General features: G+C 40.0%; 1 protein-coding gene across 1 annotated transcript; it reads right to left on the reverse strand.

The window, feature by feature from the left end:
- Positions 1-2,903: 2,903 nt before the first annotated feature.
- Positions 2,904-12,461, reverse strand: pithd1 (PITH (C-terminal proteasome-interacting domain of thioredoxin-like) domain containing 1). The gene is made up of 6 exons (XM_074612706.1): positions 11,998-12,461; positions 10,857-10,900; positions 10,411-10,488; positions 8,648-8,752; positions 6,208-6,316; positions 2,904-3,405 (listed from the first exon to the last, which is right to left on the reverse strand). Exons 1-6 carry the CDS (start codon positions 12,187-12,189, stop codon positions 3,304-3,306), a joined length of 630 nt encoding a protein of 209 aa, XP_074468807.1. The 5' UTR covers positions 12,190-12,461; the 3' UTR covers positions 2,904-3,303.
- Between the last annotated feature and the right edge of the window lie 1,026 nt (positions 12,462-13,487).

Below are 13,487 nucleotides of genomic sequence, written 5' to 3' on the forward strand. Positions count from 1 at the left end.
GTGATCCAATATGATAATGTAACACTGACATAGGCCATTGTGCATAATAATAGTAATAGTAATATTATTGGAAAAGTTTTACTTTTGTTTTTGACTTCAAGAGCATGTTGTTGACAATACTTATGTACTTTTATTTTATTATTTATGTTTTTTATTATTTATATATATTTACTATTTTAAATATGAATGCAGGAGTTGTAATGGAGTATTTTTACAGTGTGGTATTGCGACTTTTAATTTGGTAAATGATTTGAATACGTCTTCAACCAGTCAACCTATATGAAGAATAACATATATGATCAATACATCCTTGTAACAGCAGGATTATCACATTTTCTGACATTGATAATAGCTGTACATTCTATATGAAGATTAGATTTTAATACACTTATTCTATATTTGGTTTGAAAAGAATGTTTGCTAACTTTGATTTTTTTTGTCTTGTTTTGTTTGAATTAAACAGACTCCTTGAAGTAGCCTACTAAAAAAATGTCAAGAAAGTATGAATATTGTACTGCCAAACAAACTTTAATTTCAATAACACTTTATTTCTGTTTCGTCTAAGGTGCTGACAGCATTGAAAAAGGGTATTAATGACTTCTGTATATTATCATATTAGAGTAAAATGGCACAGTGCTAGAGGTGGGCTACATAGTTCTCCACATGTACTTTGTAAATACTGTGAGCAGCAAAAAAATTGTACAAGGCTAGATATCACAGAGGTAAGTGAGGATTAACAAAATTAATTTAATTGGGTGACCCTTTAAAGAAAACTTAATGTATATTAATAAATATTTGCTTCTAAAAAAATCTGAAAAAGTACCAGGTGAGCTAATAAAATTAACAAATACCTACATCATCAACCATAAAATCATAGATCAGCATCATATTTTCTAACCTCCACACACTGAGCTTACACATTCCCATTAATGCACTCACAGGCTGCCGCTGACTGCATGATGACACACTGCATTACTAACAATGAAATCAAGGATGACATAAGCCCTTTGTGGAAATAAAATAGAAGGAGTGAAGGTAAGGATTATTGTTTTTAAGGAGTTCCTAGCAGGCAGCTTTGGTCAAATGGTGACATGCATGTGACATGTTTGTATTAAAGCATTATTGTAGAGCAGGGGCTCTCAACCTTTTTGGGGCCAGGGACCCCTAAAAAGGGAAATTCCAAGGACCCCCTCATAATCGTAACACCGGTTACGCATAACGCTTACTACCATTTGTACTCTTAGATGCTATTGAAAACTACTGTATTCTAAAACTTTTCAATTTAATACTTCAGACCTGTTTGATAGTGATAAACAGAAACACATATCAGTTTGAATAATGTTAAAGGTCCCATTTCATGCTCATTTTCAGGTTCATGTTTGTATTTTGGGTTTCTACTAGAACATGTTTACATGCTTTAATGTTCAAAAAACACATTATTTTTCTCATACTGTCTGTCTGAATATACCTGTATTCACGCTCTGTCTGAAACGCTCCGTTTTAGCTCATTTCAATAGAATGGCAACGGAATTGCGTTGCTAGGAAACAGCTTGGGTCCATGTTTACTTCCTGTCAGCTGATATCATTCCCATACACTGCAACCGGAAATAAACTGGGACACATTTAGTATGTTTACTTTTAAAACTGTGAAATGGTCTAAATATTGTAGATTTGTGACATCACAAATGGACAGAAATCCTAACGGCTTGTTTCAAACGCACCGTTTCTGAATATGGGCTTTGTGTATTTCTCCATGGATTGAGTGTTTTGATACTTTCACAGTATTTATATAGCACTTAAACCTGCTTTATAATGTAAAATACATGAAAATCTCACTTTTTACAATATGGGACCTTTAACACAACTTTATTTTGCCCTGATATTCCAGGTGCTTTGTAATCAAATATCACTTTAGCTTGGTCGGCTTCATGGCTTCCTTAGCTAGCTGGCACCTGAAGACACACAACGCATTTTGTCTCCCGGCGCTGTTGCTCGATATAACTGTCGTCATATTTTCTTAATTTAGCTCTTTTGGTCTTAGCATCACTTAACAAAGTGGGCTGACTCAAATATTTCTCCATGCTCGCCAGTTAGCTAGCTGGCTAATAAGCTAAGCTAAGCAGCAGCAGGGAAGTTTCGTTGCGTCCTGAGTGAAGCAACTGATTCATAACAGGTTGACGTGATGAGTCACAATCATATCACAGTTTCTATTGGCCCAAAGCTAATGTGGGTGGGCGTAGTGGACACAATACTGTATGCTTGTTTTATTGGTACAAATTGATCCCATCTGTAGATATGTACTTATTATTGATGCAGCACAATTTTATAATTTATAGCAAATTATTTCGCGGACCCTCTGACAGAGTGCCACAGACCCCTGGGGGTCCCCAGACCCCACTTTGAGAATCACTGTTGTAGAGGAATCACAGCAGCCTGTTAGAATAGACCTCTGCTGTAGGAAGCCTTGGATTTGGTCCAGTCTCAATACTTCACACAGGCTTCCTATCAATCCCTCAACTCCGCTCACCTCGCTCTCCCTCAGATGACAGCAGATTTACTTAACTGTGTCAACGCGCCACGGAGCTGCTGGGAATTCATCTCATCACAGAGATAAACCGAGGAAAGACAAATAGAGCATTTAGGACTATAGAAAGAAGATCTAATAATCACATAATACACAACTAGGTGGCAGAAAATATTCAGCACTACTGTGTGGACAATGTGTTGGCTTCACAAAAGGCAAAAAATTTCAGCATATATGAATTTCTGGGTATTTAAAAGGTGTTTGTGTATCCGGTATTTTCTGACTACTGTGTATCTATATTTCAAATTAAGTTTCTTTACATGTTATATACGTAAGAAAGTCATCATGTGAAGCTAATTATGAATCCAGAGTGCAAACATGGCAACCAAAGTCTTTAATCAAATCCAGCCTTCTGTGATTTATTTAAGAGTAGCTGAAGCAGTGTATATCTTTAGACATGAATCAGAGTATACAGGTTAAACTGATAACAACAGATTTTATCTGTTTCATGCATTTATTATTAAGCTTGCCCACATTAACCCTTCACTCTTTAATTCCATAGAAAACAGAGCAGCAACTTGGCACTTCCAGACAAACCTGAAGCTCTCTGCTCTTCAGATTTCAGTGCTCAGTCCCGGTCGAGCTCATCCAACCTGTCGCTACGCAGCGTTGGAACTCATCTTTGACTTTTTTGTCAATGACAGTCAGCAGACGCCACTGGAACCTCTCTTCTTCTTCTTCCTCCTCCTCCTCCTCCTCATCCCGACTCTCTGAAGCTCTCAGGAAATGAAGTTAGTTTGTGGGATGATGCTCTCCACTTTGTGATCTGCAGGGTTTGCTGACGCCTCGTAGTTACAGATGGTCACTTCATGTCTGTAAGCCTAAAGAGCACACAGAGAGAAAGCATAAGGTTGACTTACAGCTCAGACAAACATACATATTTATATATACAGTATATAGTCTTATTACATGAAAAGGAAGATAGGGCTAAGGAGGGGAAAACAGCTGGTTATACACTATGATCTTTTATGTATCTGTTATCATGTCAACTTAATTCATTTAAAACACGTTGGGAGAATGAAGATGACCATACCAGGGCTGCAACCACAGATATAAAACAGCTTATACTGTATATTGCTTATAGTATAGTAGCCATTCAGAATACCAAAGACAGTTCTTACATATTAAATTCAGGCAAAATTGATTAAATAAAATAATTGTCTGCAATATAAATGCACAATTATGAGATTATCTTTATGATCGGAAGCATGATTAGTTCTCTTGGAGCTATAATAATCAATTCTACTAAAATCTTTGTTTTTCTCTTTAGACAGACACAGCTGTCTTACATTCATTACTTAGAATAAAAAACAGTATTGGAAAAATACAAGGATTATAAAGAAAGCCTCTTTCACCATAGGTTCCAATTACAGCACGTTTCAAACTGTATCCAGGTAAGATGACCGCCAAGTAGTTTCATCATGGAATGGCAAGTCATTAGAACTACTGTTTGATATCCATGGCTGCATCTAACTAACCAACTTTATAACACTGAAGATCAGGTTTGGATATTAGCAACAGCCACCAGCCAAATACTGGTAAAATATGCAAGTGGCTGCTAGCTTTGCTTCACTCACCAGCCAAAAAAAGACACAATGGTAATCTATTGAGTGGCCGGTAGTTTTTGTAATCCATCAGCCACAGTGGCAAGTGGACAAAAAAGTTAATTTCCAACCCTACTAAAGATTGTTTTCCAGATTAATTGTTGGTCTACAAAATGTCAGAAAATAGTGACTTAGTTAGTAACTAAATAATATCAAACGAAATAATACGAGTTACTCTTCACCCAAATACTCCATCCAGTCTCGGGTTGATTAGAACCATATCAAATAAAACTGCGATCTCTCTGACCAGCCCAGACATCACGCTTCAAGACAGTGACAACAATGATTCAAAAATGTAAACCAGAAAAGTGAATATGGTACAAACAGGACCCCCGGGGGTTGCTGGCGTCCCCAGCCGATATTACTGTCTTTCAGAGGTTGTAGCAGGCTCAGGCTCAAGCTAAAGCTCATGAAGATATCGGTATCTCTCATGAAAGTACAGAACCTAAGGAATCCATTAGCACCAACCATTTCATGCTAGCTCGTCAGGAAGGAGGCTAAATAACGCTCCAAAGTTAGGCTAAATTTTGGCATGGAAAAACCGGCATGGCCATTTTCAAAGGAAAATCTGTTATATGGGTACCCACAAGTCTCCCCTTCACAGACACGCCCACTTTATGATAATCACATGCAGTTTTCTGCATGCAGTATAAATGTGTTACTTTCGCCTATTCTAAAATGGTGTATTTGGATATTTCTGCATACTGGGGTCCCTAAACAGTCTTGAATGACATAATTATCACTGTAAAGCTGAGACTCTTGTGGATCCAATGAGCCCAACTGTATTCATGTTTGATGATGTTAGTCCCCATAGGAGACATTTCCATTTTTTTAAAACTTGACCTCACTGTATAAAATGACCTTGTGGTGACCTCTAGGATAATCACAGTATCATGAAACTTTACAGCCACAAACTAGAGACCTAGAGCATTCAGAGGATGGATGGATCAAACTAGAGACCTAGAGCATTCAGAGGATGGATGGATCAAACTAGAGACCTAGAGCATTCAGAGGATGGATGGCTTTCCTAGCTACATTGACAATAAGGGGTTTCTGGCCATGGGAATGGCCATCATATACTTCTATCATCATTTTATACACTTTGACAATTCATTTTAATTAATTAGTTCATGTTTATTTTTGATTTATGACTAGAACAACTTGACCCACAGTGCTGAGCTGCATCTCAAATTGATATTCAGGATCCAACTTTCAGATGATGTACACCACTTCTATGTGACATCTACTGTTGACCTGCTATCGCCCCCTAAAGACCCTCTGTACCCCCCTAAAAAAGACTAAAACGGGTCTATGTGGGTCTCTTAGGTTTAATCCAACTGAACCTACTGTGTGGCTGCATGCTTGCAACATGCATGATTGTTGCTATTCTGAGATGTGGGCCAAAGTGGCCCATGATTTAATCGTGCCAGAGGGCAGAATTAACATTGGAAATAATGTGGGAAACTGTCATGTTTTGACAAAACTACAGTAGACGTGAACTGTTTGGTGTTAATTAAAAAGAAGGACGGCTAAAAGAGACGTCACCACAACAGCATCATACCCACTGACAGACACGCAAGGGCTCTTTGGAGAATGGGAGGGAAACCGGAGGAACACCAGAGATACCAAAATATTTTGGGAAAGAATCTGCTGCCCTCGTGATAAAAGACGAGTCAAAATAATATCTCCTTTCAATGTTGTTGTGATCTGACGCACACAGCCAAACCAACCGCGGAACAGCTGGGAAAAAAAAGATCTTTATCAGTTGATCCGTTCTGGGAATGCTCAGGGATGGACTGCAGTCTAATACAACACACCCCCTTCATGAAGGTTATACTGTTCAGTTTTAGTTGAAACTGTTTTAGAGAGGTGTTGATTCAACTTCATTGTCATTTTGGAGGATGTGGTTTTCTCATATTTCACTACCCTCACTGATACATCGATATCTACAGTATTTTAGATGATCAAACAAAAAGAGGAAGAGCATTTCTTTTTTTAAATGCTGTAATTTGGACTGACCTCCGAGTATTCTCCCCTCAGACCGATGTAGTAGACCCTGGTGTTCTCTGCTCCGAAGTTCTTTGAGATGTGGATGGAGAGGTGGTGGACACTGGAGAAACGAGCGATCCTGGAAATCGTGACACAACGGGAGAGACACCTCGGTTTGAGACAACAGCTTGGGTATGCATTCTTACTCCAAGGGAGCAATACTAAACTGCAGTGACATTTTGGCAAGAAATTTGTAAAGGATTGTAAAGAAGGACTTAAAGGGATAGTTCGGGTTTCAGCAAAACAGATTTCAGCCACCTAAAAAAAGGCTCACCTAAAAAAAACCCGATATCAGTTTAAGCGTACACTATATTTAGAGTATTTTCACTGCTTTACCTTTCCGATGGAGAACTGAAGCCCCTGTATCCATCTATGCTCTCACCAAAGCCACTAGACTCCATTGGTTTGTCACGAAAACACACGCAAGAAATACACGGTAAATGATGTGATCCCATGCACAAGACACATTTCTGATGTTGTTGACAGGTGTGTTTACAAAACCGCCTGTTTCCACCGGCATCCACACTTCTTTTTACCATTTATTGCTCTAGGTGCAACAACAACTTTGCTCCGTGTTGCAAATGCAACACATACGGTAAGTTCCTGTTGTTACAGACGACCCCTCCTCCTCCAGGTTTCCCCTCAACCAGATGTAGCTTGTGGCCGGAGTCCCCAATAGGTCCACATATTTAGCATGCTAGATATCTGGAATGTGTTTGTGAGGCATCGGCTTGCGTCTGCAAACCTCTCGGCTCGCGTCTGCAAACTTCTCGGCGAGCGTCTTTGAACAGCTCATAAAACATGCTCAAACTGCGCCGATGTGCGAGCGGCGAGCAAACTGCGATTGGCCTCTGATCTGGCGCTTTTGTCGGGGAGCTCGAAAAACTGTTGGGGAGCAGAAAATCAGGGCTAAAGTTGTGTAGTGTGAACCAGGCATAACCAATCGAGACAGCGGTACACCAGCAACTCCCGTTGTTCTGCGAGGTCAAATTACTGATGTTTTTTCAATGGAGTCTGGTTGCTTTGGCGAAAGCACAGATAACCGCTTCAGTTCCCGGTCGGAAACATAGACTGTATAGATGTCTCATGGCAAAGTAAACCAGGGAAAATATTCTAAATGTGGCGTACAATTAAACGATATAGATTTCTTTTAGGTGTCTAAAATCTGTTTTGCTGCTGCCCCCGTCCACAGCAGTACATTGCTTTGCTTTCATGCTGGTACTCCTGTCTGATTCTCCAAACTGGAGGCGTGCCGACCATCATCTACTGTAGGTAATACACCGACTACGGGTAAGTACCTCACACAATCCCACTTTAAAACACCCGAACGATCCCTTTAAAAGTGAGTAATGGCATGTTGTTTTATGTGTGTGCGTGAATATAACAGAAATACATACACATGCATGCAAGTGTCTGACATACTGAGACAAACAGAAAGAAAAACAGAGAGTTGGTTTCACTTGTGTTTTGAACGCTTCTTTGACCAGATCACAAAGATTGGATTTCACCGCATTATGTGGTCAAGCATCTTAAATACAGAAGCTACTTTAACTTAATCACTTCTATATCTCTCGTCTTATCAATCATGAGCAAATCTAAAAGCCTTCAAAATACAGTGGTGCAGGGAGGACGTATTTTTGTAGGCCAACCAGGAAGTTAGCGTCGCCCTGGTTCCCTCGACAAAAAGTCAATAGGATTGTTCCATTGGGTTTTGGATTAATGCAGATAATCAGCTCCTGTTGCACTCTATTGTCTTTGGGGGATTTCACGGTAAAGCTAGAAGGCAGATTTGTCACTTAAAGCTAAATTGAGTAACATTTGTGTCAATAAAAAGGTCCAACCAACAGTGTGTTTTATGTTATTAGTCCTTGTTTGTCGGTGACCCTGTGTGTTGCCTTACTGCACCAGTTTGCCTGCTGTAAGCTCTTCAACAACCACCTTCCTGCAAGCTGTGTCAGCAGTGAGCTGGTTGGTGGCTGACAGTGTCAAGCTAGCAGTGATGTGGGAAAGATGTACCAACAGTGACAACAACTAAAAGCGGCAGGAAACTAAAGAACAAGCATGCAGTAAGTGTAAAAAAACAACACCAAAAAGATATATGGCTTTTTAAACTGCAGATTTCTTGAATGCACCGCTCGTTGGCATGTCGGTCTGTTCTTTATACTATGACAGTTTTCCTAAAAATTGATTTTTTAAAAAATCACAATATATCGCCTTGCTCACAGTATCGCAATATATTGAACCGTAGCCCCAGTATCATGATACGTATTGTATTGCCAGGTTCTTTCCAATACACAGCCCTATCATAAGGCAGGTGGAAAGTGTTGATTTTAGGAACCTGATGGGACTAAGAGTTCCTGCTTGAAGACAGCAAGTTGCTCAGGTGATTAAAAACTGCTCATGCTCTCACTTTGTTGGGTATTCCAGCTCGGCGACGGGGTCTCTGTTGAGTCTGAAGGCTTGTTCGGGTTCTCTGCCGGTGTCGTCGAAGGACATGTGAGGGATGTTCTTGTACCTGGAAAGAAAAGTAAGTTCATGAAATCACTGCCCTCTAGTGATGGGAAGGGATGCAAGCATTTCAGCTGCAGATCGGTTTATTTCTTATTTTAATAGGACCTAGAATAAATCCACGGCTGCAGTCGAAAAGTCAAAATTTGAATGTCTTTTCCTAAACACTTTTCCTTGACCTCAGTGGAAAACGTCATGAGGTCAAGGATAGATGTGAAGGAGAATTAATTTAGGAAAAGACAACCGTGGTATTAAAAAAATCCGACTGCACCTACTCAGTGTACAGTATATGGCGGTCGACACAGTCGACACGGTCGACACGCCCCCAGTTTGGAGAAACAGACAGCAGCCGGGGAGCAAAGTAATGTACTGCTGTGGACGGGAGCAGCAGCAAAACAGATTTTAGACACCTAATAAAATTAATAAAAAATAAAATTAAGTGTACGCTATATTTACAATATTTCCACCGCTTTACTTTGCCGTCCGACAGCCCTTTCCGAAGGGGAGCTGGAGACATTGTATCCAACTATGCTTTCGCCAAAGCCACCAGACTTCATTGAAAAAAATAATAATTGTAATAATAATAATTGTTAACTCTATGCAAGACAGGCATGATCATTTGTTTTCAGGAACGGCCGAATGGTGCGTCGATTTAAATGTTGCGGCCGCAAGGAATTGTGGGGCGGCATTATCTCCTTTCCTTTGGTAAAGGATGGTCCAGTGTATCCTATGCTAAAGGAGATAAGAAAGGAAGCATTGAGGCACCTTTCCTCAGCATTTAGAGGATTCAAACAGCTCTCGTCATGGCTGCTACTGAGATACATCTAAATCATTTCACTCCGTTAGGAACCTTCCTAAGAGAGAAAGACTTTTCCACATCAGTCCAACACTCTTTTTTGTATGATGGAGACGATGAATTTATGAACAAAGATTTTGGGGTGCTCTGGTGGTCTAGGGGGTTTAAAGGGATAGTTTGGGTGTTTTGAAGTGGGGTTGTATGAGGTACTTATCCATAGTAGGTGTATTACTTACAGTAGATGATGGTCGGCACGCCCCCAGTTTGGAGAAACAGACAGGAGTACCGACACCGGAGCAAAGCAACACAGTGCTGCGGATGGGGACGGCAGCAAAACGTATTTCAGACACCTAAAAGAAAGGCCCACCTAAAAAAAAAAAAACTGATATCCGTTTAAGTTTAGCCTAAACTATATTTAGAATATTTTCACCACTTTATCTCTCGTCAGACAGCCCTTTCTGATGGGGAACTGAACCGAATTATCTCTGCTCTCTCCAAAGCCAGCAGGCTCAGATGACAAAAACAGTACAGATACGTTTTACTTTCAGTTCAGTACCCCGTTGGAAAATATTCTAAATGCAGCGTACACTTAACAGATATCAATTTTTTGTAGGTGAGGTGAGTTTTTTCACATTTTGCTTCCGTCACCTTCCACAACACTGTATTGCTTTGCTCCGGTGCTCCTGTCTGTTTCTCGATGTCGGGGGCACGCCGACCGTCATCTACTGTAGGTAATACACCTGCTATGGATAAGTACCTCATACAAGCCCACTTCAAAACACCCAAACTATCCCTTTAAGTCCCCAGTTCAAATCCAGCTGGGTTCACTCCGTGTTACCTAATCAAAGAAGCAGTGAACAGACACTCACAGTCGAATCTCAGCCGGATGAGAGTCGTCATCTTCTCCAGAGATGATGATGCCTTTCAGCTTCACGCTGCCTGTAAAACTGAAAGAGATGACACACAGTTGCTTCGCTGCCATCTTTAACAAAAATCACAAAGAGACGCTATCAGGTCACATAAAAACAAACACTGGACGCTGTGAATGACGAGAAGCTGTCACAAGAGACGAATTACGAAAAAACAAAAATGAAATTAGAACCAGAACCGTTTGGGTCTGAAATTACAGAAAAATGAAGAGTTCATCTTATTATTACTAGTGAAGAAGAACCCTGTTAGCAGCTTATATTCCAACACATTTCATAATAATAGCATATGTGTTGCCATCTACAAATATACTCATTCAAGAGGAAAGGGTAAAGTTCAGGCTCATTATGATGATGATGATGATGATGATGGTGATTTTAGGACTTACGGGATGTTGAACAGCAGCTCTTCATCTGCGTCACTCTCGACATACTAAAAGAAAATAGACACACACAAGAGTGAATCCTTTCTAAGCAATCACAGAGTTGCAGCAGCAATAAAAGAAACAGTACAATCTGCACTGAGACATTCTCAGACTGGGATACTGGTTTGACCCCAGTATAAGCAATCACAACTGGGTATTATTTTACACTATTTTCTGACATTTTACAGAGGAAAAGATTAATCAGTTAATCAAGAAAATAATCTGCAAATGAATCAATAATGACAATGATCGTTATAAACATCAGTTTGATTATTTCATGTGTAATTTTGCCAACATTTGCCATATTGTGACATACCGGTATATCAATATCTTAAAATATGATTATTAACATCATGATTATGATTTCACCAGTGGTGATAGTATTCAATTGAGAAAAAGTACCAGTACAACAATGTAGAAGTACTCCATTACAAGTAAAAGACCTGCATTCAAGGTAAAATGAATGGACTTAAGTAAAAAGAAAAGTAGTTTCTTCTGCAAAAGAAAAGGCCCTTCTGAGTTATATATTGCTATATATTACACTATAGTAGTTGTTAGTGATGCATCAACGCATACTGTCGTAGGTAAAAGTTGAACTAATATCAACTACTTTATCTCCATAAAAAAACTTTCATAAACTCATTACATTTTTATGTCACATCTTATTTTGAAAAGTAACTAGTTCCTGTCTGATAAATGCAGTGAAGGAAGAGTCCAATATTTACCTCTGAGCTAGTGGAGCATAACATAAAGAGTACAAGTACCTCAAACAGATACTCAACAGTAACACACATTACTGGAGTAAATGTAACGTTACTTAGTAACTTTCCCTACAGGACTGCAGACTCGTGTGATTTGTCAGCCTGAGTGATAATAATAAAGATTTGTTTGATTTAATAACTACGCAGCTCCACTACGCAGCTCCACCATGAGCTCCACTATGAGCTCCACTACGCAGCTCCACCATGAGCTCCACCATGAGCTCCACTACGCAGCTCCACCATGAGCTCCACTATGAGCTCCACTACGCAGCTCCACCATGAGCTCCACTATGAGCTCCACTATGAGCTCCACAGCGGGGTAAAGGCTCTGTGTAGCCGGGTACCGTGTCCCGCTCGTTCCTCCGGTCCCAGGGTTTGAACACCAGCCTCCCGTCCCCTTCTCTGGTCTCGTTGAGGCACTGCAGCTTGTCCAGGTCGATCCTCCGGTACAGTCCGTACTCCAGGCCCCTCTCCGCGGGCTCGTGCTCCCCCGCACACCCGCAACCTTGCCCGTGCCCATGACCGTGCCCGGACATCGTTCTGTTACAGTTAGCTCAGACAGAGACAGCTGTCTGGATCAGACTGGGTCAGTGTGTTTACACAGAGTGAGCTAGTGAAATAGTGCGATAAGCAAGTTCCTCTTAGCGGAAGCGAACCGACGTTATAAATAGACTTCCGGTTTGAGATTTTCAAAATAAAACAAGCTGTTTGTCTACATGGTATTGTTAATGCGGCAGTAGGCAGACTATTTTTGGCATCATTGGGCAAAAATTCCATAATAAACTTTCAGCATATTGTAATTCAAGTGTTCTGAGAGAAAACTAGACTTCTGCTCCTCCTCATGGCTCTGTTTTCAGACTTTAGAAAATCTAACCTGTGACGGGAGACTTTGACCAATCACAGGTCATTTCAGAGAGAGAGCGTTCCTATTGGCTGTTCATTCAACGGAGGCAGCTGTCAATCACTCGCAAACTCCAATCAAACGGTCAAACTAGGCAGCGCTGATCAAATATGAATCAATATTCTGTTACTGTAATGGGTCAGTGGAAACATCATGTAGTGTACTGTTTTAGCTGTAAAATGAAGAAGTGTCCTCCGGCTGGTGGGCGGTGCTTGGTATTTCCTCTACTGATCTCAACATGGCTGCCGGGTGGTCACAAACTTTCTAATTTTACAGCTAAACAGTACACAAAAATATGTTTATGAAAACATTTTATGCAAGAAATAGGCATTGCAGTAACAGGATATTGATTAATATTTTGATCAGCGCTGCCTAGTTTGACCGTTTGATCGGAATTCATGAGTGATTGACAGCTGCTCAGAGATGGCAGACTCCAGATCAGCTCTGATTGGTTGTTCTCCTCCGGTCTGTGAAATCTTGCAGATACCATTAGGAGCACCGGAGGACAGAGGCACATGATTTTTTTCAGATTACCTGTCTCTACTGTCAGGATATAGTGACCGTTTTATAAAAATAACTTAATATTTGCTCCAATTCTACCCACTGCTTCTTTAAGTACAAATACAAAAGCATCAAAATATTCTTTAAGTACCAAAAGTAAAATACTCATTATGCAGAATGGCACAGTTCAAAACAATATATATTATATTATTGGATTATAATTATTGATGGATTCGTGTGTTCATCAATTTAATGTTGCAGCTGCTAAAGGTTGAGCTCATTTGAACAACTTTATATACTGCTGGGTAGCTCAATCTGTAATCATACATCGTGATCTATTAGTTGATTTATATTTTTGTATTAATAAAGCTAATTAATAAAGCTAACTAAAGCTGTCAAATAAATGTAGTGGAGTAGAAGAAGGAAGTAGCA

Source organism: Sebastes fasciatus, chromosome 17, assembly GCF_043250625.1.
Source record: "Sebastes fasciatus isolate fSebFas1 chromosome 17, fSebFas1.pri, whole genome shotgun sequence".
Lineage (NCBI taxonomy): Eukaryota > Metazoa > Chordata > Actinopteri > Perciformes > Sebastidae > Sebastes > Sebastes fasciatus.

What these genes read in the sequence shown, in the direction of transcription:
- pithd1 (XM_074612706.1), bottom strand. Translation starts at nt 12,189, where the DNA reads ATGTCCGGGCACGGTCATGGGCACGGGCAAGGTTGCGGGTGTGCGGGG. An exon ending in CATCCGGCTGAGATTCGACT is followed by an intron (nt 8,753 to 10,410) that starts GTGAGTGTCTGT and finishes TTTTCTTTCCAG; the next exon opens with GTACAAGAACATCCCTCACA. An exon ending in GAGCTGGAATACCCAACAAA is followed by an intron (nt 6,317 to 8,647) that starts GTGAGAGCATGA and finishes CACGATTTCCAG; the next exon opens with GATCGCTCGTTTCTCCAGTG.